General features: G+C 38.6%; 3 protein-coding genes across 3 annotated transcripts in view; 1 reads left to right on the top strand and 2 right to left on the bottom strand.

Annotated features, from left to right (window-relative positions):
• zbtb20 (zinc finger and BTB domain containing 20) overlaps positions 1-2,103 on the bottom strand; it is a 48,237-nt gene extending 46,134 nt beyond the window's left edge. The window contains exon 1 of the mRNA XM_043219809.1: positions 1,837-2,103. The gene's annotated coding sequence lies outside the window, so the exon portion shown is untranslated. The remainder of the gene's footprint in view (positions 1-1,836) is intronic.
• Positions 2,104-3,173: 1,070 nt separating this feature from the next.
• tex55 (testis expressed 55) lies at positions 3,174-5,301 on the top strand. The gene is made up of 4 exons (XM_043219811.1): positions 3,174-3,953; positions 4,085-4,263; positions 4,604-4,666; positions 4,985-5,301. Exons 2-4 carry the CDS (start codon positions 4,126-4,128, stop codon positions 5,039-5,041), a joined length of 258 nt encoding a protein of 85 aa, XP_043075746.1. The 5' UTR covers positions 3,174-3,953; positions 4,085-4,125; the 3' UTR covers positions 5,042-5,301.
• Positions 5,302-6,460: 1,159 nt separating this feature from the next.
• Positions 6,461-26,103, bottom strand: arhgap31 (Rho GTPase activating protein 31). The gene is given in 13 exon segments (XM_043219352.1): positions 6,461-7,542; positions 7,545-9,636; positions 10,829-10,965; positions 11,517-12,323; positions 12,695-12,754; positions 13,151-13,275; positions 13,368-13,575; positions 16,262-16,404; positions 16,688-16,795; positions 17,647-17,729; positions 18,134-18,278; positions 18,429-18,531; positions 25,530-26,103. Coding segments are annotated over 13 exon segments (4,245 nt in total). The 5' UTR covers positions 25,630-26,103; the 3' UTR covers positions 6,461-7,408.
• Positions 26,104-26,966: the final 863 nt, after the last annotated feature.

The raw sequence follows: 26,966 nt of genomic DNA, 5'->3' as shown, positions 1-26,966 counted from the left end.
AATACATTAACGCAGGACAGGGTTAAAAGAACAGAGGTCATGATTTATTTAATGATAACAGTTCGCTTGTATTCAATATACACCAGCAGTCCACTTAAAAAAAACGCTTAACGTTTAATGAAGTGACGTTTGACCGTTAAAATATCATTTGTGATTTTACCAATAAGTAAAGGGGGTACAGTCAAACTTCCAAGGCCGCACTGCCAACCGTCTGAGAGAGACTGGCGCTCAGCAACAAAAAATAAAATAAATAAATACACATTGCTGAACAAGATCGTTGCGTTCTGTTTATATCGTAAAATAACAAGGTTTCCTTCTTCCACCTCATTCGTTAAGATAAAACATTACAAAAAAATCAAAGTAGGCAACATCGAATAGAATCCCCCCCACAAAAATGACAACCTTTTCATGTCATTCGCTATAAATAAACAGATTATATAAGACAGACATTTTATAATACGGCGGCGGGAAACAGAGGGCATATGATAAATTAATGAAAAAATGTGTCTGGGGTGTTTTTTCCACAACGGGCCAATGCCACGGTTCCCATACCCGCCGTCTCGTACTACATAGAGATAACAATACAATCAGCGCTGTGATCGGACCGCTGCTTGAAGGCCCCGCTGCCTCCGAAAACTGAAGACGAGCCGCTCTAGGTTTTGCCATATGAAGTTTTTTGTGTTAAAATGGCCGAGTGATTTATTGTTTGCTTAGCCTACAAACGCGTGCGTTATAGGCAACAAGCTGGCACTTCACAACACGGAGTCAAAAAGAGGTCATTCAGTAAGTACAGGCATTAGAATACGGAACAGATGGCCATTTATCTTTTGTAACTAAAACTACATTTCGGCTTCTTTGCGTACTTGGAGCGAGAGCTAAAATTCCGGTCACTTTGGGTTAGGCTGCGTATCCTAATTTAATGATGACAAATAACGGACATGTTAAAGCGCCCGACACACTCCCTTACAAAACTCCGTAGTTTCTATAGAATTGGTCCGAGTTGCTCAGACCGTCCACACGAAACAACAACGCACGTAACAATTATGTTTGTCTCAGATATCCCGAGACCGGAGGCTAGCGCGCAAATCTACCGGGGTCAATAAAATATTAGCAATAGCCCGGAAAATACTGGGATTCCAGATAAGCGGCTGAAATGTTCAAATCTCCATTTCTATCCCGTCCGTTCGTCTGGCTGAACGGGGCATTTTGTATCGTAGTCCTGACGGGCATTAATCGGCGATACTTGACACTTAACACACGGTTAGAGCTGTGTTATTCTATCAAATATTTTGGTCGTACGTAGGGAAGTCCCTAGCGGCTCTGCCGAGTCGTATTGTGCTTTTCGTGTCACGGTCCACCGTAACGTCTAACAGTTCGCGAAATAAAAATAATACAACTTACAAAAACTACCGACAAAGTCTCCGTAGCCTGCCAACTGTTAAACTACGAGAAGATCGGCGATCGAGCGAGGAATTATACGGTCATTTTACCTGAGACGTCACTTCAGGCAAGCGCGAGTCTTTTTTTGTTTAATATCAGACAGACACTGGCTGTTTTGAGAGAACTCAGCCTGCGTGTCCTATAATCCGGAGTGGCAATTCTTTTACAACTAAATGTAATTTCGCAAGTTTTCCGTATCCTCTTCAAAGCTTGGCTCATACAGAAGATGTTGATGAACAAGGACAAAAGTCTTGTATTTGACCTATTAGTTTATGCTTTATGCTTAAGTTTTTTTTTCACCTCATATCAAGGGAATGACTGCTATTACTCTTATAAATAGCCTAACATAAATAGTATAAGTACCCTCCCCCTCCCTTCCCTCTCCCTATTTCTTACCTGCTGCTTTAAGGGTCTTTCTTCTCCAGTGGCTACAGCGCTTCACAGCTTCCCCGGTTTTCCCCAGGCAAGGACTGAGTTTATTAATATTGTCCCTTACTTTGTTTCATTTCTCACTTCCATCTTCTTTCATCTCATCAATAAACACACGCTGCAGCCTACCTTCGGAGAGGACATCACGCAGCTCACTCGTGCCCTCCCATTTTTTCACTATTCGTCGAAGATTTTGGGCAGCCACGCCTTTCTACTGGCGATTGGAACAGAATGGACTTTCTTGAAGCACGTAGGTTGTGATATAAATCGTTCAACATGACTTTACCCCAATCGGTGAGCCGCACGCCCTCCCTTCCGCGCGGCGAGGAACGTTGAAACTGGCTCCATTGTGGCTCTGAAAGTGAAACTACTCTGCCTTATCGCAATTGTTGTGTTTGAACCGGCATGGACACTGCGCATCCTCAGTTTCTTTAATTATCGGTCACCGTACAAGTGCACCGTTTTCCGTTGAGTATTTCGACGCGCTTGTTGTGGTCCCCCTTTTGAGGAGTTTCTGCATGTACGCGCTGCTTCTCGAGCGCAAACAAATGCATACATTGCCAAGACATTGACGTTATTTGGTGTTATGAGCGCGAATCAAACTCCCTGAAATCCATGTCCCATCCTCGACCAAAAGGCCAGTCATCCGAGAATCCTGCATGTTGATCATTTATAGATAGCCCACTTTAGATTGGTTAGGGGCGATGTCAATAAATTTCTTAAAATCATATCTGGTCACACATTGGACGACGCCGCTGCCTGTCAGCTGGAAGACCAACAAGCTAGATTGTTCACCGTGCCTTTTACTTTCTACGCATTTCTATTTTCTCATTTATTTATTTTTTAACGTCCCTAGCTGACCTCAAGGAAACGTAAGGAGAGTTGCTGACGGTATTGCTGGCCAATCAGATCGTGAAAAGTGACACCGAACTTTTTTCTTCGCCAATGCGTTCACAGAGCCGTTGTGACTGACACAAAATAATGCAATAGTGGCTCACGAGTCCCCGGCTACGCCGAGCACCCCTTCCCCCGTCCCCCCCCAGTCTAGACAATGACAGGTGTGTGCGTGCGCGCGCGCGCGCTCGTCTGTAGTCTAGACGAGGAATAATCAACCTTCGAGCCTAAGTGATTTTTTTTCAGGCGCTGCTTTTGTTAGTGTGAAAGAGCATCTATCTATCTATCTATCTATCTATCTATCTATCTATATATATATATATAGATAGATAGATAGATAGATAGATAGATAGATAGATAGATAGATAGACTAATACAATCCTTCAAACGGTTGATCGTGTTATGATAGCAGTGTAAAATATAGTGTCCGGATATTGGCAGCGATGTAGTTATAATGTAGGACGTCCCACTCAGATTTATGTCAAAAGTTCAAAGAGACACGTTTACGAAGAACGAGCCATTTCTTGCGCGTATATTATATTATTTCGATAAAAGCCGTTCGACCTTGGCTCACGTAAATATTTCGTCACATGTAACAATCCCTCGCCTCCATAATATCGTTCCTCTTGGTGCGAGGTTTCCGGTTTGATTGCAAGCTTTTCTTGATATTGAGTTCCCCCTTTCGGTTATGAACGCGAACAGCAGCGTTTAACCGAGAGGTTCACCGGGGGACACGCACACCGTCTGCCCTACATAAAATGCACCCATTGTAGGCCGAGGTGTCAGCTGAGGACGACTCGCAACCTAGAAACGGCGGTTGGCCCCTCCTTCCCTTTGTCAGTCCTATTGTAAAACGTTAGTCCGAGGTCTTCTGAGGTATTCTTTTTTTCCGAAAATAGATACGAAAATTGGCATTGACCGCAGAAGCGGCGTGTCAGCCGTGCGAACGGAGTTTTCTCCATTTTCAACAAACCTTTTCGAGACCCCTCACGATTCTTTATCAAAGGCGCTGTCCCGGGGAACCGTGCCCGATGACATCATCCCCCGCTCTTTGTATACAGTTGCTAGGGGTTACAGGGTGACATTTCAAACAGTCCTGCTCTAGATGTGCTCGAGATACGCGGTCCGATTTCTGTATTAACACAAAACAACGGGCGAAATACAAAGTTTGCTATTTATTTTGAACTGAGGTAATGCACTTGAAATCCGTTCTTACAGAGCGAGGGCTAACTAGGCTAACGCTATAATACTGCGAGAAAGTACACTTCGCAACTTACCTTGTAGTGTATATCGTTTTTGTGTTGTTGTCGTTTTTTTGTAGGCTATACTAGCTATACAGTATAAACTTTAAAACTTTGTGAGATGGCAGATTCTGGTCTACCAGAAAAAGCGCTTATCACCGAGAGTGCGGAGAACATTCGTACTACCTCCGTTTTCACGGACCCGTATGAACGCTCTTTTAACTATATGGAGACTCACAGTATTCTTCAGATTTTTCAGGTGAGAAAGAACAAAGCAGCAGTTACTCATATATTTTCTTACGAAGAAAATGGGAGACAGTGATGAATTGCTTAGCACAAAATGGCGAAGGACAATTCGGAGCACTAATAGAAGTTCCAAAAACGGCTTAGCATGCTAATATTGCATTACTCTGGTTTATTTAATAAAACTACATATTGTTTATGAGTGTTACGAAAACAAAAAAAAGAGCTCTTGCTAGTTACCAATGCCATTTTAGCAGGCAAAAGAAACATTTTGGTGCTTGAGACATCCAGAAAAAAAAAAAAAAGATTCTTCATTGTATTATTTTTCACTCATAGTCTTATTTGTGCTATTTCAGGACATCACAGAGAGACTGGTTTTTGATAGACCAGACGATCCACTTCAGTTCATGTTAGAACAGGTATTTTTAATCTGACATTTTGTGTACTTTGCAACACATAGTCATTATATGGATTATTTTATATATAGGCCTATAACAAAAATCTTGACTGGCTTTATGGGAGTTTTTCATGAACAAATCTCGCTGAAAATATATTGAAGAGGCATATGGCCTATTGAACTATTGGTGATAAATACACAGATTTAATAAAAAGACCTTTGAAATATATTGCATTACCTGTGCCTATAAATATGTTTAATAATGTTTTTTAAATAAGAATTAACATTTTTGAATAACCATAAAAAAAACACACGGTTGATTTTGCAAAAACTTTTGCAGGTGCAAATGAAGATCAAAATCCGTGATGAGTCAAGCAGCACATTTGTGAAATCATAATGAATTCTAAAGCAAAGCAGCAAGGGCTTTGCAACAAATTGAATCCAAGTTTATTCTTTTATTTATATATTTCTTTAAATAAGGTGTATTGGTTGCTGCAGGTCATTCCGTGACTCTGCATTGTTGTTTCCAAGCAACTGTCTTCAGATTTTTGTTCTCCAAATTTACCATGTTTTGTCAGAATTTTTAGACGGTAACAACATTCTGAAATCTTAATAATCTTAATGTCTAAACATCTCAATGAACACTCAAGTGGCAAGTTAAAGCTATTAAATTATATATATATATATATATATATATATATATATATATATATATATATATATATATATATATATATATATATATATATATATAAAACACAAATTTGAGAAAGGAAGAGGATTTTGGAGACATAGAATCTGAGAATTATAATTCTCAGTTTGTTACAGTTTTATGAGTTAACTGTGGTTTATAATAAGCAACATCTGTATAATGTATAAGACATGAATGTGTAAGGCATTATCTTTTCCAAAATAAATAAATCAATAAAATGCTAGCTAGACAAAAATGGCTGGCTTTTGTGCTGTACTTGAATTTCAATGGTGGATTTTGGCTGTGCAAGTAAAGGAAGTCTTTGTTTATAGTAAGGTCTTATTACACTGTATTTCTACAGCTATCTACTGTATATTTACTTTAGGGCAACATCTGGTTTTTCAAGAACGGTGTATCACATGCAGTAATTTCTTTTGTAAATAAAAATAAGTTGAAAATATCTTCACAGTTGCATTGTCTATTTGCATTTATTGTTATTGCACAACATATTCGGTATATATAATATTTTTTTTATTTAGCTTTGGGGTAAAAGTGTGTCATTGGCTTATCTAGTAATAAATGAGTATCACCTGCAGCTGTGGGACATGCTGTAACTACAGCAAATACTATTAAATGTTAAAAATTGTTTCACTATTATTTCCTAGCTAGTTTATTAAAATGTGAATATTGTTCTGCAGCATAACATGAACATGCTTCTTGTTCCCATAGACATGTCCACTGTTTAATTTCAAATGTGAATTGTTCTATATTCCCCAGTGACTCAGCTTACCTTTGACATGGCACAGCTACAACACGAGGCAAGTTTGGTCCCTGGACCACTTTACTTATATACTAGTTATATACATTTTATATAGTTATGCATTTCTGTAAACTTATATTACAGATGATGTTATATTTATTTATTTTTTTATTATTTATATTTGAGTATTAGACAACTGTAAGTGGCACAACTTACCATGTACACATAGGAACTACTTTATTCTTACCTATATTACATAAAAAATTAATATTCATTATGAATGACATCATAATTTTAAACAATTCTGTGCTGAAATAACTTCATGTGTCGTTTGAAATCCTTAAGTGTATATAACAGCGTGCGCATTACATGTGAAATACTTTTATTATTTTTGTTTAGAAAAGTATACATACAATAAATCCAATTTGATTGAATACAAAAAGAACATATTACAATGTTAGTGTGTCTGATTACACAACTGACAACATCATCATCATGATCTTTCATCATCGTCTCTGCCTTTCTTCAAAATACATTCTCAAAAGTTCTGCTTTATGGTTTATATAAAATATGGAAATTTTTTAATCTCTTTTTTTGAGAACTTGGTTTCTTTTTTTCATACATTTCTGTTAACCAAGTACAAGAGATTTTAAAATATAGGCTATAAAAATGTATCTACAGAAGAGAGAACACAGCTTGAAACAATATTTGAATTATTCAAGAACATTGACCTTTAAACTATTATCAAACCACTGGACTTTTACTCTAAACATTTGTACAAATTGATTTTTACTCTTTATGGACTCACGGAAGTACAGATTTGTATGACAACAAAACACTATGGAATAAATAAATGTTTTTGTTTTTTTTGTCATTTTTTTTTAAACTGCTTTTTTTTCTTATTGTGCAGATTTGTAGATCATTTATGAATCACTCCAATTGTAAGCAACCTATAAAGTAATAACAGACGCTAAAACGTTGAGTTCCACATGAAGGGAATGAAGTCAATTTAAACTGAGACATGCTTGTACACTCTGTATTTGCATAGACAGCAGAAGCCTGCTGAGTTTCCTAGGTTTATCCTAAGGCATGTTTCAGTTTTCCTGGCAAATATAGAAACATCTCTGATATAGAACCCTTAGCAGCAGCATTTTACACAAAGCTTAATACTTACAAATCTATTATCAGGATTAATGGCACCTTGATTTCCAAGCATCATTGTGTGTTTCTAGGTATACTGACACTTGGTCACAATTAATAAGCAAGAAGTTTGCTAGTTATTGCATGATGGCCAGTAATAGATCAGTCTTATCTCATTCAATTTGCCTGTTACTTCTGTTATCGAATATCATGGACCTCCGTTGTGGCTGGTAAAAGCAACTGGTTGAGGTCTCAAGCCTTTGTCCACTCTTCGGCAAAGTCATTTTATTACGCAAGGTTACCCCTCGGTAGTTTTGAGGTTTTCCGCTAGTTCATTTGAATAGCCGTCCAATGGTGACACTTCAGCTTTAATAGGAGATAGGACTAGTTTACCATCATCGCCTACTGGAGGATAGTCCATGATTGGAAATGGAGGGCTGAAGAGGATGAGACTTTGAGGTCTTGGGCGATTTCGAAAGGACGATCTCTGAAGAAGTGATGAGCGTTCAGGCCTAGGACGATCCATAAATGTGTCCCCATTTGCAGATCGCTTCCTTCTCAACACTGGAAGCTCTGGAATGTAGGTTGGTTTGTAATTCTCATTGCATGTTGCACTGCTCACGGGAATCGGTCTTTGGGCCGCTGATGGTGGTTCACTGCTTGGCAGACCCTCCCTGTGGACTCTCTGGAGGGGAAGTGCAGAATCTGCTTTTCCCAATTTGCTCTTAGCAGGTTTCTTTTCAGATGTATTTTTACTTACTTGATCAGTGCTCCCCTCAGGTAAAGCATGAGGTATATGGCTATATTGGATTTTTGGTGGAATAACAGGAACTGCTTTAGCTTTGCAAGTTTTGATCATGAATGCAGTACGAACTGATGACACGCTAACGGGTGCCGAGTTGCGCCGCACAGGGGCCTTGGAGCCACTGAGGAATAGCTCCAACTCTAGAGATGTGCTACCATGCTTCGCTTCAGGTGTCAACCATTCCTGTGCAGTTGAGTGCTTTGCACTTTTCAGATACTGACTATATGAAATGTCTCTGACACCTTGGTGTCCTATATCAAGGTTAAGGGAGCATGGCCTGAGTTTGGGTTTAATGTTTTCACGACTTCTCTCCACAATGCAGGACTCCTGGGATGTTTGTCGATAAAACCTCTGAGATGGAGAAGAGCGTTTCTGTTTAACTTTGCTCATGTTTTGCTGTCCAGTAGTCTCATCTGGATTGGCGAATTTCTTCAATACCTTAATGTGTGGAATCTCCAGTTCGCTGTCATCTTTGCCTCCTATCCATTTGAGGTTATCACTGTCAAAATGTTCTGTTATCTGTGCAAAACAAGCTACATCTGAGCTTGCATTTTTGTTTCCTGTTGGTAAGTCAGAGTTTCCTAGTTTACAGGCAACTGTCACAGCAACCTCTGTTTGAGATGATGTAATGTCATTAAGCGCAGCTGGTTCTTTAGCTTCAGCCTTTTTGGTTTTGGGCAAGTCATCCACTTTTGGATTGTCAAGAACTTGGCTGTGAATTGCTTCACATGGCGTGGTCTCTCTTGGTGTAGGTATGTGATCCTCAAGTTTTGGTGAGTGCAGTGGGCTGGTTACCCACTGTTTGGCAGAACAAAAGTCTTCCCATGGTTCAACCTGATCCAAACCACCCAAATGACTCCCCCATGCGTCTGCATCATCTTGATAAAAACTTTCCAGTGTGTGGTGATGTTCATTCAGACAAGTCGAGAGTCTTTCCAAACTTCCCTTGATTCTTCCTGCTAAGTCAAGTTTCTGAGGTTTATCATTAACCTCCTTATTTTCTTTATGACAAATGTCCTTTGATACTAATGGTTCTTCTGTGTCAGACTTAAGAGATGTGAGAATGTCTGATTTTGCATAGCTGCTTGAACTGTCTGACAAGTCACCTTTGGAAGTGTTGTCTTTCTTACTAAGATCTGTTCTTAGATCCTCTTCACTGCATGGCTCTGAATCTTGGAGAATATCTGTTTCCTTTAGGTGTAGAAATGGGGAAAGTTCTAGATTGGTTGTTATTGTGGTTTGCAACTCTAAGCTCTTATGGTCTGTCCTGTCAGCATCATTATCCAAGTAATTCCAGCCACCATCACATGACAACAATCTTTCAGGGAAATGCTTCATGACAGAATTAAATGTAGTAGCACCAGAATGATCAAACGTTACATTTTTGGTAAGGTCTATAAAGAGTCCCTTTGATGTTACAGTGTTGGTAGGCAAACTACTTCTTCTCTGTGCTTGGGCACTTAGCTTGCAAGTGTCCTCATTTCCAGTAATCTTGGTGAAGCTGGGCTTCACCTGTTCACCTGGCACATTTGTTTTAGCCTCAGTGATTGAAACGTTTTCATGCGTGCCAGATGATGGCACCTTTTTGATTAGTTCCTGTGAAACACGAAGAAACAATCAAAATGAGAAAAAAGTGGGGTATGATTTGTTCCAATAATATTACCAAGGTCAAAATTATGTCTGTTTTTTCTAAGTCTGTAGTTTAAGTAGTTTTAGAAATTCTGGCTTTATTCCTACTAGGAGTGAATCTGGAATTGAATATATGTTATATTAAGTCCTAACCCCTAAATTTAAACGTATAAAAATTATTTTGGAAAAATATATATCCACTGGTATTTTAAAAAACAGTTATATTTTCTTTGTAAAGTATGAAACAGTGTATGTTTTAGACAATTTGCCAAGACTTATTTTAACAAAACCAATACATTTACAATACATTTATGATCACTTTTTAGGAGTTATTCTGTAACATTTAGTTTTTATATGTGTACCACTGTTCAGAACTGAGTTAGCTAACCATGTGCTGATTAGCATCTTTAAGCTAGGTTCAAAAGTATCTACAATTGTCGCTACTACTTGTTGGTAGTGACAAAAGTAAACACATAATCCTCATATCTGGGTGAAAGAAACAAGATTTTAGTACAGTTAAGCTTTTTGTTTTTGGTATTTTAGTATGTGAGTGAAAATTCTGCTGTGTGGTTACAATCAAAGCATTACTGTCACTACCAACACATGTCAGATGTGAGGGATGTTTTGTCAGAACGAAACTATACTAAATGATTAACTAAGATGTTATGATAATTTTTGGATCAATGTATAATTAAACTAAAGAATCCTTATTTTTGAAATTGGTATCAACTTTTTGCACTTTACCAAAAAATAAAAAAGGTTTCAAAATAAAATAAAATATTGTTTAACATTAAAGTGTTATGAATTTAAAGAAATATGTATTTACAATATAGATGTATGCAAAATCTCAATAGGTCAATTTAACCCTTTGAAATTATATTATTTAAAATTCAGAAACTTTATGTAAATGTAATATGGTAAATAAATGCATAAATACTAGAAATGTGTACCTTTGATACAGTTATACAGCACTGTTTTTTTTTTTTTTTTTTAGAAAAATCTCTATTTTCCAAGCCTGACCTTGGACCAATTCTGTACATATAATCACTGTACTATTATTATGTTCCAAGATAAAATATGAAATAGTAATATATAGCATTTCAGTCTTAAAAATATAGGGGTACAATTTCATGTGTTTTCTAAAAGAAAAAAATTATACCAGTTTATCCAATTTTGTCATATCTTGTTGCGTTGATGTAGTTTCCAGTTCTTCCCCAGTTTCTTTGGTCTCAGATGACATATGAGGTTCAAAATTCTTCACACTGGCTATCAGCTCTCTAACTTCTGCATCCTTGCCTGAGAGGATTCAGAGAAATCAATATAATATCATCAGTTAGGGTAGTAGAATTAAAGGTGCAGTATGTGATTTCTGCGGCAGTAGCAACACAAGACATAATTGCAAAAATAATGTGATTTCCAAACACTTCCCCCATCTGCCATTACCATAAAATCTAGTCCCTGCTCAAACACACAATGGTTGATTTAAAACAACCAATGTTTTAAAGCACCGTGGTATTTTGTTTTTTGCCTTACACCTTTTAAAAATGTAGTTTTAATTATTTTCTACTCTGTGTGATTGCTCAGTAAATGTGGTAATATATGATAATTAAAGAGTATGTCAGTGATTACGTTTGTTTTTTTCAAACATATCATTGACATTTAATTAGTCAACTTGCAAATGCAGATCTGATCTAAATTATTTTCTACTTCATGTGACTACTCTGTAAATCTGATAATATATGATAATGAAAGAGTATGTCAGTGATTAAGAAAAAGATTTGGAATAATTTTCACTAAATGAAAATATTCACACACGCGCGCACACACACACACAGCAATCGTCATACTCTTTGTTGTCCCCATAGTGAGCGTGTTTGTAGTATCTCTTTCCCCAGTCTGATCCTCATTTTCCACGGGGAAAGAGCTGCTGTTGCTATAGATACTGCATCCGCTGCCTCCACTGCTGTCACTGAGCGGGCTCTCTCTGTACCCCGTGCTGCTGGTGTGACCTGCTAGTCCTGTCTCCCAGTCTTTGAACGTAAAGTTTACACTTCCACCACTGCCGGGGGCTCGCAATCCAGCAGTGCCAATGCTTTCACTGCGCTTTGGCTCCAGAGGTCCAGCCTCCTTAGTGGGCTTAAAGAGTCCCCCCAAACCCCTGTCCCGCTCTTTCCCTGGTGCCCTGCAGGGGGTGCTGTTAGAGTTAATAACCGCAGACACACGCAGAGGTACAGACACCGCGAAGGGTTCAGAAATGTTGAGGGCCTTCCGCTGGTGGCGAGGCGATGACTCCAGCGGAAACAGACTGCCTGGAAAAGACGGTCTGGATCCGTTACCGGCAGATCCAGAATACAGCATCCGACGGTTTTTGGGGGATGTGGGCTGGCAGCCGCTGCGGTCATCACCTTTGAACACTTTCAGCTGTTCTGGAAGAGTTTTCTGCAGTGGGGATGAAGATGAAGGTGACGAAGAGGAGGCATTGGATGCTCCTTCTGTTTTCTCATTCAGGGATCCTCCTGACGCGGTATGAGGATCTAAGTCCCATTTTTGATCCTTCTTGTTTAGATTGTAGTCGATATCCGAGCCCAGGGTTCGGGATTTTAGAACTGGGACAAAGATGCCATTGCTTCCTTCTGTTGGTGCTTTGTCCTCATCTGAATGGGAATGAAAAAAATTACAGCGGCTCCAAAAACGTATTTTAAATCTTAGAAGATAAAAATTTATGAATGTGTTGGCATAACACAATATTAAACCATTTATTTGTAGAATTAATCATATCAAGCATTAAACTTTGCAAAACGCAGAATAACATCATATAATTTGATTCTATATATTTATATATATATAGATTTGTTGTTTTAGTAATATGTAATGTATCTTTAAATATATATGCAGTATTTATCATTTATTAAATTTGCTTAAAATCTTTTTAGAAAAAACAGAAAAAGATAGAAAGATAGAAAAAGCTCCAACTACAAAACGATAGTGAAGTAAGTATACTGTAGATATGGAGATCTAGCCCCACCTGCTGCCTGAAAGGAACAGAGAGAGTCCATGCTTTTGGATGGCCTTATAGCAGGTTTTTCTGTTTTTGAAAAAAACCAAAAAAAAAAACATAAAACTTGGCACACTTGTAATTCTTCTTTACTCCGCACTGAAAAAAGATACTTTGGGCGTAAATTTTTTTTTTCTTAACACTGAAACATTCATACACAGTAGAAAAAGATTTATTTTAAATAATACCATATTTAATCAATTTAGCAACTGTATTTTTCCACTTTTAACTTACTGTAATTGGTCATCATGGTGATGCCTTTTTAAAATATTCATCATGTTTTCTGTTTTAGCAACAAGTAAAATTAGGTGAAAATAGGGTGTGAACTACATGATGTTTTGGCCATCTGTATGGCTTTCTTCAAGACATCAAGAGCAGCGTTGTGCTGTTATTGTAGCTCTGTTTGATGAGGTGTCTCGGTCTTACCTGAGGGATTTTGGGCTCTCATAAACACACTCCCATTGCGACTCAGTTTCCCTTTAGAGTCAATTACAGATCGCCCAAGACTGAAGATGGACTTCCACTTCTTAGATTTTCCTGAGAATTTTCTTCTGTATGGTGAGAAGGTTATTGCATGTAATTAAAATGTTGAAATGTAAAAATATATATATATATATTTTTTAGAAGCTTGCATAAATCACACCTGCTGTCAGACAGATCTATCACTGTATGATACATTGCAGCAGTGCTTGTATCTGGAAGGCTGTTCTCTCTTTGCCTCTCTCTCATTGCTGGATGGTTGGGACTGAGAGAGCGGGCCTGAGCCTCTTCGAGACTCATGAGCTTCATGGGGCCACACTGCGTGCTGGCAGGCAAGGTGGCATACTTCTCCCCACAGGCCATGCTAGGGCCTACAAAACCATAACAACTAGTCAGATATAGCATGTCTTGAGAGTAACATACATTGCATCACTAAAGGAGGCCAAAACCTTATTCTGTCAGTATACGAAGAGTTCAGATGCTAAAGCCTTAAAGTAGTGTTTGACATTTTCAGGCTCCTATGTTTACGTTCAGTTATTTCACTTTAATGTCAAATGAAAATAATCACTCATTGGCGTTAAAGTGCAGTTACTGAACCTACACATAGTAGCCTGTAAAAATATATAAAAAAATAAATAAAAGGCTTTCGCATTTGAACTCTTTATATATAAATGATTGAACTGCACATGTTTTTAATGCATTCATTCAGTGCTATTTTAGTATTATTCATATACTTCATATTAGTGCTGTCAAATGATTAATCAAAGATATTTTTGGATTTTTTTTTTTTTTTTTTTTAATTAGACTTCCAGTGATGTTGTTGTGTATTTGTTTGTAATACTTTTTTGTATTACTATTATTTTTATATGTTTTACAACCTCATTTCCAGAAAAGTTGAGACATTTTGTATAGTGCAATGGCTACAGCACACTCCAAAAGGAGTGCACGTTACATCACTTACATTTTTTAAATCACTTTTGAACTGTTAATTTTCAAGTGGAATATTTGCCCAATTCATTTGATACAAGATTTCAGCTGCTCAACATCCTGTGGTTATTCATCATTGTCTGATTCTCCTTTTTATGACTTACCATGTATTTTCAACAGCAGACCAAGCAGATCAAGTGCATTCACTTTCGCAAAGCCGCTCTGTTGTTACATGCGCAGAATAAAGCTTTGCATTGTCTTGCTGTAATATCTATGGATGTCATTTTGATGGCGGCATATGTTTCTGTACAGTCCCAATATTTTCCTGTTCCAATGGTACCTTCGCATTAGAAAGTCACCCGTGCTGTGGACACTACTGTTCTGGGGCTACTATGACAGTTGTTTGCTTGCACCTGATAAAAGTCTGAATGGTCCCCGTCTTTGACATGTAGAACACAATGTCTTTACACACTGAAATGTGAACTCGTCTGACCACAGCACACATTTCCACTGGCTTTCAGACCATCTAAGATGAGCCTGGGTCCAGAGAACTTGACAGCTTCTCCGGAGAAAATTGATGTACGGCTTTCTCCATCCCTAACAGAAATTACGGTTGCATTTTTTGATGCAACGATGGACTGTGTCAAGAGGCAATGGTTTTTTGAAATACTCTTGAGCCCACATGGCTATATTTAACACAGTAACATGATGGTTTTTCATGCACCATCTGAGGTTTGAAGGTTACGCACATTCTGCAGAGGTTTCCTGCCTTTCCCTATATGGACTGAGATTATGTCAGATTCCCTACGGTACGGTAGATGCTGAAAGACCTCAATCCACTGCAATCTTGCGTTGAGAAATATTTTTCAATGGTTCTCATTAGGTTTGGCACAAAGTGGTAAGCCACAAACCATCTCGCTTCCTTGCTTGCAAAGGCTGAGATTTTGGTGGATGCTTTGGAGGATTATTTATTTATTACCCAATCATGACACCCTCAACTATTACCAATCCACCGCATTCAAAACAGTTTAATGTGAAAATTCTAAAACCTTCCTATTGTTCTATAATCTCACTTTTGTTTTGACTCTAACTTTTGTAATTGTTATTGTAGTTTTACTACAAAGCGGTGTTAGTTTGTATTTAACTTTACCAGAAAAAAAAAGAAAAGGGATATTTTTGTATTTCTTACAAAAATATCCCAAATTTATTTGAATTGGGTTTGTAGTTGACAGTTTAAGTTTTATTTTATTTACAATTTGACATTTTAGTGCTTCAACGTAAACTTTAGTTCTAATTTGTGAATATTTGTATTTTTCAGTTTTATTAAAAAACAGGCTTTTATAGTTTCAGCATTAATTAGTCATAAAACGGTTATCTATTCAGTTGTTTTTAAAACACATTGGGAAGAAATGTACTGAAGCTCACACTGTGATCAACAAGTGTGCATGTGTGCGGACATTAGCTGTTTGCTTTTTTTGTATGTCTTGCCTATTGTTTTGTTGTTACATTTTTGGCTACAGATCTCATGCTATTGTATACACCCTTCTCCAATTCTAAGACCCATTTCCTGACTTTATCAACACAGCTGTCACGAATAGCGCAGTCAAACTCATTTTCAAGTTATTATTCATGTATGCAAAGTCCCAGAAGAAAATTGTATAGTGTAGCAGTTCAGAAATTTGACTTGCTTTCATGATAATATCGCATACTTCGTTTCTGGTTATCCCAATCCGGGGCAGATTTCTAAATAGCAACATGAGTATTAAAGCAGGGCCTAATGCAGGAGCTTTAGGAGGCTGGGCTAAACCAAACACACATCAAGCTGTGTAAGATTGGACGGCTTTCCTCTGATCATAAGCTTCACTCTGCTCAACTGTATGCTAATTCACCTTAATGATCTTTAATTTCCAATTACAGCGTGGTTACAGAATATGCCCAGATGGTGTACATTAAAAATGAAAACTCCTCTTACTACGATTTCCCTTGTCATTCAAAAATGATAGACTTACATTTTTCAATAAAGTTTTTTATGGCTAAACTAAGAAGATCTGGCATCTTTACCAGCCGCTGAGTTTATTTAGAGATACAGTGCACCGTTCGTGTTTACTGTGACTACATTGCTCCAGTTACCTTCTCTGGACTTGGATGGCTGAACATCCTGGTTGAAGATTTGCTCAGTGTGGTTGAGAATGAACTCCACAACTGACTGCTGGACCCGCACCTCCAGAAATGCTATATCACCATTGCAGGAGGGCACTTCTACCTCCTTGGAGCTATACCAAAACAAAAAGAGAGCACTTAGATTAATGGTTTACGGTGGTAGATAAAATAATTCATTTTTGTCAGGAATTGTACAATGTAGCATAAACGCCTTTAAGGAAAATATTCCATTTGTGATTAATAATCAGCATAATAATAGCATGAATATAAAAACTACAAAACTGTATTTAATTTAACCTTTTGCAAGCTTACTGTAGACATACAATACAAATTCTATGACTAAAATCGTGTTTGAGAAGAGTTTATAAAATGAAAGTAAAGCATTGCAGAACTCACCGAAGTAGATTTGGAGCCCACACCAGGGCGAGATTGCGAGCATGCATGTTGGTTTGGTGACAGAGCGTAGCTAAACGTGCCAAATGTTTGGTGAGGTATTCCAGAGTTCTACACAGAGATAGAATTCACATCATTTCTTAATTTCAGGTTTGTTTATTATTAAATTAAAACCATTTCCACCAGAAATTAAAGGTTACTCCACCTGCAAAATGGAGTAACATTAGCTAAACATTAGCATTCGTTAGCTCTTGTTCATGATAGCTAATAAAAATGCTATTTTTCATGTTAGTTCACACTTACACTTTAACAGATTTTGATCTGAAAATGGTTTTAATAAATGTGGCGTCTAACATTAACTAAAATAAATAAATGCAGTAGAAGTATTATTCATTGTTAGCTTGCGTTAAATAATATAACACCTTACTATAAAGTCTAAATCTGAAAGACTTACTTTTTTCTTCGGAAAACAGGAGAAAATCTGGCTAATGTACTGATCACTCTTTCCTATGCAATTACAATGAATAGAGCTTTCAAGCAAGCGCCATAAAGTAGTTAAAATGTCTTTTTTCAGTAATCAGGGGACTTCCTGATTAACATACTGAAATGTAAATCATTGCGCAGTAATAATTTTCCCCTGCAGAACTGGATCAGACTAATTTGTGTACGACTGTTTTAGGGGTTCATTTCCCAAAAGCATCACTATAAACTGTGGCGAAGTTCCATAGTTTCCATCATTTTTCCTGAAAACACAGTTCCAATGATCATTTGCAAACTGCATATGTTGTGTGGTTGGAACTAGATCTCTCAACCTGTGGCTGGAAGCATAGTTTCTGGTCAACATGAACATGTGGTCTAACATCTGTTAGTTTGTCAAAGAGAATGAAAGCACTGTTTTTGGGGAGTATAGATAGATAGATAGAATGTCATGGGAAAAACAACCTCAGTAATATCAGCTGTACCTCAAGTGTGAAACAGGAAGTTCTTTTATGACACTCCTGATGTTTCGGAGTTGCTCCTGCTCTTCTTTAACCGACACCGCATGCTTTGGACAAAAATAGAAATGGGGGTTTGTTACTTTCTGGATCCATGGTTAAAATATTTTTTTTACTTTTTATGAATGTCTATGGATCACAGTGCTCACTGCACATTATCTGGAAGCTAATAACCATCTTAAGTTTGTGTTTGTAGTGGTTCAAATGGAGCTAATCTTAAACTTGTTTACAATTATTAGTACTAAAGGAAAGACCTCAGGCTCATACAGCAAAAATATACAATTTTGTGCAAATGCTGACATTTATATGACCAAAATGTTGATGAAATTGTGACAGCGTGTAACGCAATCAGTGAGAACTTTATAACCGTGATATAACATAACATTCATAAAAATGCACATAAATATCAATTGTCACTAGATAAATAGATGTTACATTTATCTTACAAACTTACTGTAAATTTCTTGTAGAGTTCATAGGTGAGGAGAGGGTTGGGGAGCTCTCTGAAGTACAGCTTACATAAAGAGCCCACGCAGTGTATATCCTGAAGATATACTTCTTTAGTGAGGTCAGGACAGGATTCAGAGCAAAACTCTTGTCTGTATGCACACACATAGTATACACATTAGCTACAAAGACATGACTGACATAAATGATTCAAGCAAGACAAGTTCAGGTATTATAGGAAATATTTCCCATCATGCAACATTATTGTATGTTTGATATAATGAGTCTAAAAATCAGCCCACCTGAGTTTTTGAATGTTGGATGTGATTCCTGAGAGTCTGTAGATTCCATCCACAATCCCATGTTTCTCTATGAACTCTGCACACGTCTTCAGAACATAAGGAACTAGACACACAAAAACAAAAAAAAGAATGGCAAAATTAATGAACGGTCAATCATCAATAAAGATTCTTTTATTAAAAGAGCAGTTCACTCAAATGAAACAAAAGAGATCCAAAATACAATACCGTTAAAATAACTGCTTAAATTTTTATCTCCTCAGACAAAATATTTATGTGTGTGTGTTCCCCAGAAGCAGCTCACATAAAAAGAAATTCATGTCCATTTTAAAGTCCAACTGGAGCAGCACATTTTGACTCGTGATGCAAGCCTAATCATGCCATTTTTCCTCAGACTGAGCCAATTCATACAAATTTGAATGGATATTCATATTCCATTTGGCGACATTCCTTCAGTATGCAGAAACAAAAAATTCTTAGTTTTCTCTACAATATGAGACGTGTTTCTCAAAAGCACAATCACAGAAATAGTTAAATGTTTTGTTGCTTCCTAAAACTATACGTACATTCGTACATACGTCGCAAAATTGTGCAGGTCCTACTACAGTCTCAGTCCATGGTTAGTGTCACAGAGTGGTTTAGCTTGAAGGAGCACTCGACGAGAATATAAGGTTAACGAGTTTAATCATACACATATAAAGGAACAATACCTCGGGCAGGTAGGCAGACAGGCAGATAAACTAAACCACATAAAAATATAGACAAGATCGGACAAACGGAGCTGAAACACACAGGGAATAAATACACAAAGCAATTGACTAAATTAACAAGACACAGCTGAAGAAAATGATACAATTAACAGGAATGGAAGGTAGGGCACACAGAGCACATGGCACAAGACAAAATCAACAACAAAAGAGTCCAAAGACGTGACATTACTCCCCCCTCCCGGAAAGTGCGTCCTCGCACCGAAAAAACAAAACAAAAAGGGAACTTGGGAGGAGGTTCCTGTGGAGGACGGACCCCCAGGAGGGGGTCGGCAAACAGAGTCCAGGGAGGAACAGATGGAGGGAGGAGCCAAGGAGGAGACAGGAGGAGTCCGGAGCAGGAGGAGATCAAGAGGACCCTGAACCCAGCCAACAGCCAACGACTCCATGGGGCCGACTGACGGTGGAGGAGCAGGTGGTGGAGAGCCGAAGCGCCAGGGTGACCCCGAGGCACTGGAGGACCTAGGCGACACCGCAGGCTTCGGCGACTGATGCAGAGATGGGGGACAAGAAGGATGCGGCGGAGCCAGAGTGACAGAGGACTGATGTAGAGCCGGAGGGAAGGAGGAGCCTGACAGAGCCGGAGGGATGGAGGGACGAGGTGAAGCCGGAAGAGTGGAATCGCGAGGCGACGGATTGTCGATGACAGACTAAGGCGGAGCTGGAGGGACGATGGAGCCTTGTGGAGCTGGTGGCCTGATGGATCACAGTGGAGAGGAGGGAGAGTCTACGAGCCAAAGTGGAGTCTAGGACTTGGAGGCCGGACGATGAGGCAAGGGATCCTCCACCCAAGACGGCGATGGAGACCGGCAGACCCGTGGCAAGCACCAAATGGTGAGGTGAGGATGAGTGCAGGGGCTACTTGGATCCATCGACGGCGCAGGCACTGGAGGGAGTGCCCGTGGCGCGGGCACTGGAGGGAGCTCTTGGGAAACAGTCTCTAGGGGCTTTTTGAGGCAGACATTCAGGACGGCTGGACGGAACCAGCAGGCATTCAGGACGGCTGGACGGGCCTAGGAACTCAGGATACATGGGTGGTGTCAAGCCGAAGCCCAACTCCACATCATCCAGCAGCCCCAGATATATGATCAGCTCATCCTCAGCCGTGGTGCAATGGGTCGGAGCTCCACTCCGTGCTCTCGTTGCATTCGGATGTCTCCACCATGGCGAGCTCTGTTGCCGGCTCACGCACCTGGTCTGATGCAGTCGGCTCGGGTCCGGTGGCGCTCCACGGCTCTGTCGCTCTCTTTGGCGATGGTTCTGTGGTCATGCCAGACTCCGCAACTGCACCATCGGTGGGCTCAGGCTGGGGCTCCACGACGCGGGGAGATGGTGGGATGGGCTCTGGATTGGGAGTGGGGTCGTTGTCCATGGGATGAATGGTCATTGGTGCGTTACACGAAACCAGCACCCACTCGATGTAACAGAGGCGAGGCTCTCTCGAGGACTGTTCCTGGACTGTCTGGGAAACGGGAGTCATTGGCGAAGATGAGGAAGGTCTCCGTATATTCCTCGAGAGAGCAATCCCCCTGCTCCAAGCCGGAGGATGAGGACAGTCAGGTCAATGAACGGGGTAAACATTTCAAAATAAAAAACAAAAGGCAAAAATACGCTGCTATACTTATGTTCTGTTGTACGGTCCAATCTTCTGTCACGGAGTGGTTTAGCATGAAGGAGTACAACGAGAATATAAGGTTAACAAGTTTAATCATACACATATAAAGGAACAATAACTCGGGCAGGTAGGCAGACAGGCAGATAAACCACATAAAAATATAGACGAGATTGGACAAACGGAGCTAAAACACACAGGGAATAAATACACAAAGCAATTGACTAAATCAACAAGACACAGCTGAAGAAAATGATACAATTAACAGGAATGGAAGGTAGGGCACACAGAGCACATGGCACAAGACAAAATCAACAACAAAAGAGTCCAAAGAGGTGAAAGTTAGATGTGTATTTCCTTAAATAGATGCTCTTAAGCTAAATAAGTGCACTTACTTGTGCATTCAATTTCATTGTTAAATTGTAGTTTTCTTTTTTTTTTTATAAATGTATTTAATTTGAATTGACTACCAATAGCTGCTCTATTAAATTCATTATTTATTTGATCCTCTAACCCTAGTGTTATCTACTTTAAATTTATTATATCTATCTGTTGTTTGTGTAAATGAACTATAATAATTCAATATTACGTCATTACACAGAAAACTCACCAAACAATCTGACAAACGACTGAGAAGTGTTTGGCTGAAGTAGTTTATGTTTGGTATTGCTTTACTTTCACAGCAAATGTAAGGAGATATATTTATTCGATGTTTTGAACGTGAACAGTTTGGTGTATCATCATCGGTTCCATAACTTTTCGAATGATCTGGCCCAATTTTCGGCGAAGGCTCGATGGCCTTAATGAAAAAGTATTTTTTCTGAAAATTGAATTGTGTGCAAAATTTCACAAATCCAGTTGCGACTGACTTATATTTACAGTGGGCATAGGAATAGACTATATAGCTATGAATTGGAATTCATAGTGAAATCTGTAACTGCTGATTACGGAATCTGAGCTCAGTTTGAGACAAAAACTCGTTTGAGTTGAAAAACTCTATAGAGACACATATAAGACTGTCTTTGTATGACAACTGAAAAAAAGGATAATAAAAACATACTCATTTTATCCTAAAGATATACTTTGAAGCAAACATCAATTTTATGTACCCAGGAGCAAAAGAGAGGCTTAACTACGCAGAAAATGTGAGCTTCTTTTTTTGCCATTTCTTACAGTTCCACATCATACAGAAAGTCATCAACTGTTACAAAATATGAAACCTATTTACTAAAATCTTATTTTTTGTGCATTTACCTTTTCAATAATCTGTATGTACATTTCTGTTCTCCCAACAGTGTTTCATGTAGACTACAGTACTATTACACCGTCCTTCCTTTATCCTGTCAGGCCGCTTATTGTGGAGAAGGTGGGCCAGGGCAGGAAGTTAAAAATGGTTTGTTTGTTTCAGAGGAAACCTGACACACCCAGTCCTTGCAGCTGGTATTACTTATGACACTTCCTCTAATTCTAAAAGGCCTTTGGAAAGTTCCCACCCAACTTCATCACTTCCTTACCATACCTTCAGCAGTGATATCTTTAAGCTTTAGGTTTCTTTGTTATTTATTATTTTTGTTAGCCACCGTTGTTAAAGTATTTCACAACAGCATATACATTGATGACCATGATGCTTATGACTTTAAATTGCTTCTTTCCACCACTTCATTTAAATTCCATACAACTCAAGGAAACAAAGCAAAATTGACTATTTGAGCTTAGGGCCTTACTGTATATGGTATACTGTCTATCCATTTTCTAGTCATCTTATTTCTCTGATCAAACATGCTGATGTCAGTAGTTCCTTTGGTAGGGTTGTGCATTTCATATCATGATTTTCAAGTGAATGATCAAATATTGGGCTGTGGATCAGACAAAGTAATTTGATCGATTCAGAAACCATCCGAGCTGTGTGGATTATCTTGTGTACTTTTTGGATATTGAAACGTTAGACTTTATTGACTTTCGCTGAATGGAGGAAAACAAATATTTGTGAGTAAATTATTTTAATTTGGGGGAGAAATGTTCCTTTAACTGAATAGATTCATTTAGGATACGTTGGCATTTTTTAAAAGGGTTGGGGAGTTCCGTTTTGTGTGGAACTTTGTTGGAAGAGTGTGTAAGTGTAATACTAAGGTTCATATTTACAACAGAGTAAAACTCCCAAATGATTTGTTAAACAATTAATTTTTCCAAACCTCTCCTGTGATTGGTTGATTACATTTAAAGCAGTGTTTGTGAGCTTTTCCCAGGTCTGTTCGTGCATAGCATGCTAATGTTTCATGTTGATGTCATTCATTTTAAAAAAACGATTCGTTTCAATAAGTAGATTCTTTCTTTTGAGATACAATAACTTTATACACAGTGCACTTTCCATATTAAAAATTTGCAGGAGATTTCAAAAATCCAAAATAGGGGCACTTTAAATTTCACTAATCTTTATTATTATGAACTATTATTTTATTACCATTATTTTCAAATTAGTAGCTGGGTTTTGTTTTTTTGGTTAGACTACAACTCTTGAGCAACACATAGGAAATGATGGGAAAAAGGGGGGAGGATACAGGATCAGGAATTATGCAAGCCACTTGAACTCATCTTGCCTACTTGAGCACCATATATCAGAGCATGTGCACTAAACTCTATTTTATTGAAAATGGTCAATAGAATTTTGCTCTAATAACATGTAATAACAACATAATAACAACATAATAACAACTTTTGCTTGGTATTTGTGCGCAAGTACAGATTAGTAGTCTCAAATCTAAATGACCAGGAACCACTGAGTTGTAATCCATTTGCAAAAAAAAAAAAAAAAAAAAAAGAAAGACGGCTAATACAAGGGCTTCACTATATAAAATGTATTCCTACTAAATTAATGAAATAACCCTCTCACTGTAGGAAAAAATATTGGTAGCGCAATTTGTTTACAGTCCTGTAGCGCATGTGCATATTATGTAATTATTATAGAGTTTACAATAACTGGGCAATAACTAGGTGCTAACCCTAAACTTACCCCTAAACCTAACCCTACTCCATATAGTTCACTTATACTACCCAGATCTTTCTTTGGTAAATCACTGAACACATGAAATAAAGTTTAACCAAAACATTAAAAAGCTGCACCTCCGAGCCAAGCAAACCATTCAGAATCTGAGGAAGTCTAAGCACAAAGCTCTCATCTAAATGTGTCATAGAGATTTATATAAAAGAACTTTCATAAAGTACTTTTCATCATCAATCAATAAACTGCAATTACAGAGAGATCACTCTTGAGTGACTGAAAATCCTCACATACACACCACACAGCACATCCTTCAGCAAAAGCATTTTTAAGCAAAAAATCATTTAAGAAAGTAGAAGAAAATGGGGGATTTAGGGAAAACCCGGATCGTTAGCTATTCAGAAATTGTGTTCAGGACGCGGTGTAGACCTCCAGCAGGACGGATGAATGAATGATTGTTCTCTGAGGCGAAGATGACTGAGAAAAGCTCTTTTTTTGACTTGTCGGCAGAGTTGTTTTCCAGTTATTGGTCAATTGTGCTTTAGTTTAGTAAGATGCTGACAGCTGTCGTATCTTGCTGAAAGCACTATATGTTTTGAACGTCAGTCTTCGCATGCCAATATTGGTTTGTAACGTCTGCATGCATGGAATAAGCAGGCCTTTCAGCGGGGTGAATTTATTCAGAGTGTATTCTGACTTAGAAAAACAGTTTGATATTACACAACGGGATTAACGGATGTTGCTCCATTAATCTACATCTATCCAAAAAGCATAAATCCATTTTATGTTCATATAATGTGTAACAGTTGCCAGTGACTAAAACAAAGGTGTGTCCACAAGATGTTTAAGCAATGGAGGAAAATCGTTTGATTGGCCTAATTTGTCACGATAACAAAATAATATAATAGTCATCGTTTAAATAGTGCTTTCTTCAATTAATAAAATGTATTGGGTGATGTTTAAAAATAGTATACTTTTATGTCAACACAGAAAATAAATCAAATGCTTTCTGAAAAATATAGTTGCAATGATGAATATGTGAGATACAGGATCTAAACTCGGTTAAGTCACATGGATCTGTCAAACCTAAACTACATTACACACATCTTCTAATATTAAGGCTTAGGGTATGGATGAGGTTAATATCCATAAAAAATTCATACACTCAATGTATCACGACCTGTTGCTTTTTTGTCGCCTACAATGAGCTACTTACTTTTTTGATGATATTTCATAAACAGTATGTCTGCGTTTACTATGAACAGTATATCTTTAAAATCTAGTCCTCGCTTTTTCTCCTCCTCTTTTCCCCCTTCCTCTTCCTCCGAACATTTCCTTTGCTCTTGATTTTCTTTTAAGGCTTCATGAGTATTTGCTAAATCAAAGCGCTACGTAACAAGTCAGGCTAAGATCGCGCACAGATTTATTTCCGAGTGGAGATTTATTAGACGCCACCCAAGAGTTAAAGTAACACGTAACACGACTCCAAAGTTGGTAACATAAAGTATCTTCTGTCTCAAAAAAACCATAGACACATCACCCAAGCAGCCGTGGAAATGGGTGTTGGTTTATTACACGTAGCTAATGTTTACGCAGAGGCCCAGGCCGCTGCTCTGGTGTCGGTTCGTAATAAAGTAAACTTATTATGACTGCTGGGGCTTCGAAAGAAGGGGCAGCCGTTATGTGAATGGCAAGAGGAGGAGTGAGTGTGGAAAAGAGGAATTTACCGTCTTGTCCCGAATTCTGCAGATGTTCAGTCAAGTCACAGCCGAATGCATTTTCAGTTCCTTTCCTTTTGGACTTCAGCTTGGCAGCCTTGTTCTTCATCAGGCTTCAGTAACTTATCCAGATCAGAGCAAATACACCTTCAAATCAACCATTGGCCCCACGACGCATGGGATGGGAAGTGGGAAACGTGGTTAAAGTGAGGGAAAAAAAAAAAAAACCCCCAAATCAGGAAGTCCACGGCGTTAAACAAAAGAAATCATCCGCTCACATCTTGACCGAGCCACCAAAGAGCTGGTGTGGGTGAAGAATTCTGGAGCGGTACACGCCCAACGTCACTTCATCATCAGGGTCTCTCCTCCCTCGTCCCCTCGTTCAGACCGTGAGGTGAGAGCTTCTGTCCCCCGCGAGAAGAGAAGAGTCTTCCCGTTCTCTGTCTATCTATATATCTATGTTTTTTGCTCCACGTTGTTCTGGTGTTGAGTGGAGGCTTGAAATGTCAGAACTTTTTTTGCAAAGGGGAGGGAAGAGGAGCGAGGGGAGGGGAGAGGAATAAGTGCCTGCTTTTTCTTTAGCAGCTCGGACATTACTGAACCCCTTTCACCCAACCCCCCCAACCCCGCTTTCTCTCTCTTCCTCCCTCTTTTTTTTTTTTTTTTTTGTGACCATGGCTTCAACAGGAAACCTGCTCTCTGCCTTCCTGAATGCTTCCAGAATACACAATTTCCTGTAAAGGGAACCTTGTTTGGAAAACAAAAACAGACCGAGAGAAGGACGTCGGGGAGAGAGAAAGGCAGAAAGAGATAGACAGAGAGGACGTGGAAAAATCTGGAGAACAGGGCAGATGAGAGAGGGGAAAACACAAGGTTCCCGTTAACCCCGGCTTGTTAGCCATTTTGAACGTTTCTTCAACTGCAGGCACTTCTATGTGCTGGGGCTGGTCTTTATTAAATTATGTCACATTTTTTGAAACATCATTTCATAATTTTATTTTTCTAATGCTCTAATGTTCATAAGGCCATCTGAATATTTCTTGTATTTATCATACTGAAATCATTTTATATCCTCGGCATGATGCCCACCGCGGTCAACAAGTTATTTTCAAGACAACCAAGTAAAAATGAAAGAAAAAATATTATTTGCGTGTAAAAGTTTGGCAGCACAGAAAAACTAAGAAATCGGTGTGACGGCTGGTAAGGAGTCGTTTCACTGCGATCTAAGAGGAAGGAAATATGAAGGACTGAGGAGAGTATATGCTGACAAACTTGGCCATGAGCGCTAACCTTGACATAATGAGCACAAAAGAGTCAGCAAGCACAGAAGGATCTGTTTTCTACTACCTTAAAATGGTTTATGCGTCCAAAAGGTTCGTTCGTTGGTGCAAAAAAATGTTTAGGAGAAGATCCCAAACCTTTCGGACCTTGATTTTTTTGCATGTC

The sequence above is a fragment of the Puntigrus tetrazona genome, chromosome 20, assembly GCF_018831695.1.
Source record: "Puntigrus tetrazona isolate hp1 chromosome 20, ASM1883169v1, whole genome shotgun sequence".
Classification (NCBI taxonomy): domain Eukaryota; kingdom Metazoa; phylum Chordata; class Actinopteri; order Cypriniformes; family Cyprinidae; genus Puntigrus; species Puntigrus tetrazona.
This window is presented reverse-complemented; position numbering and strand designations above follow the sequence as displayed.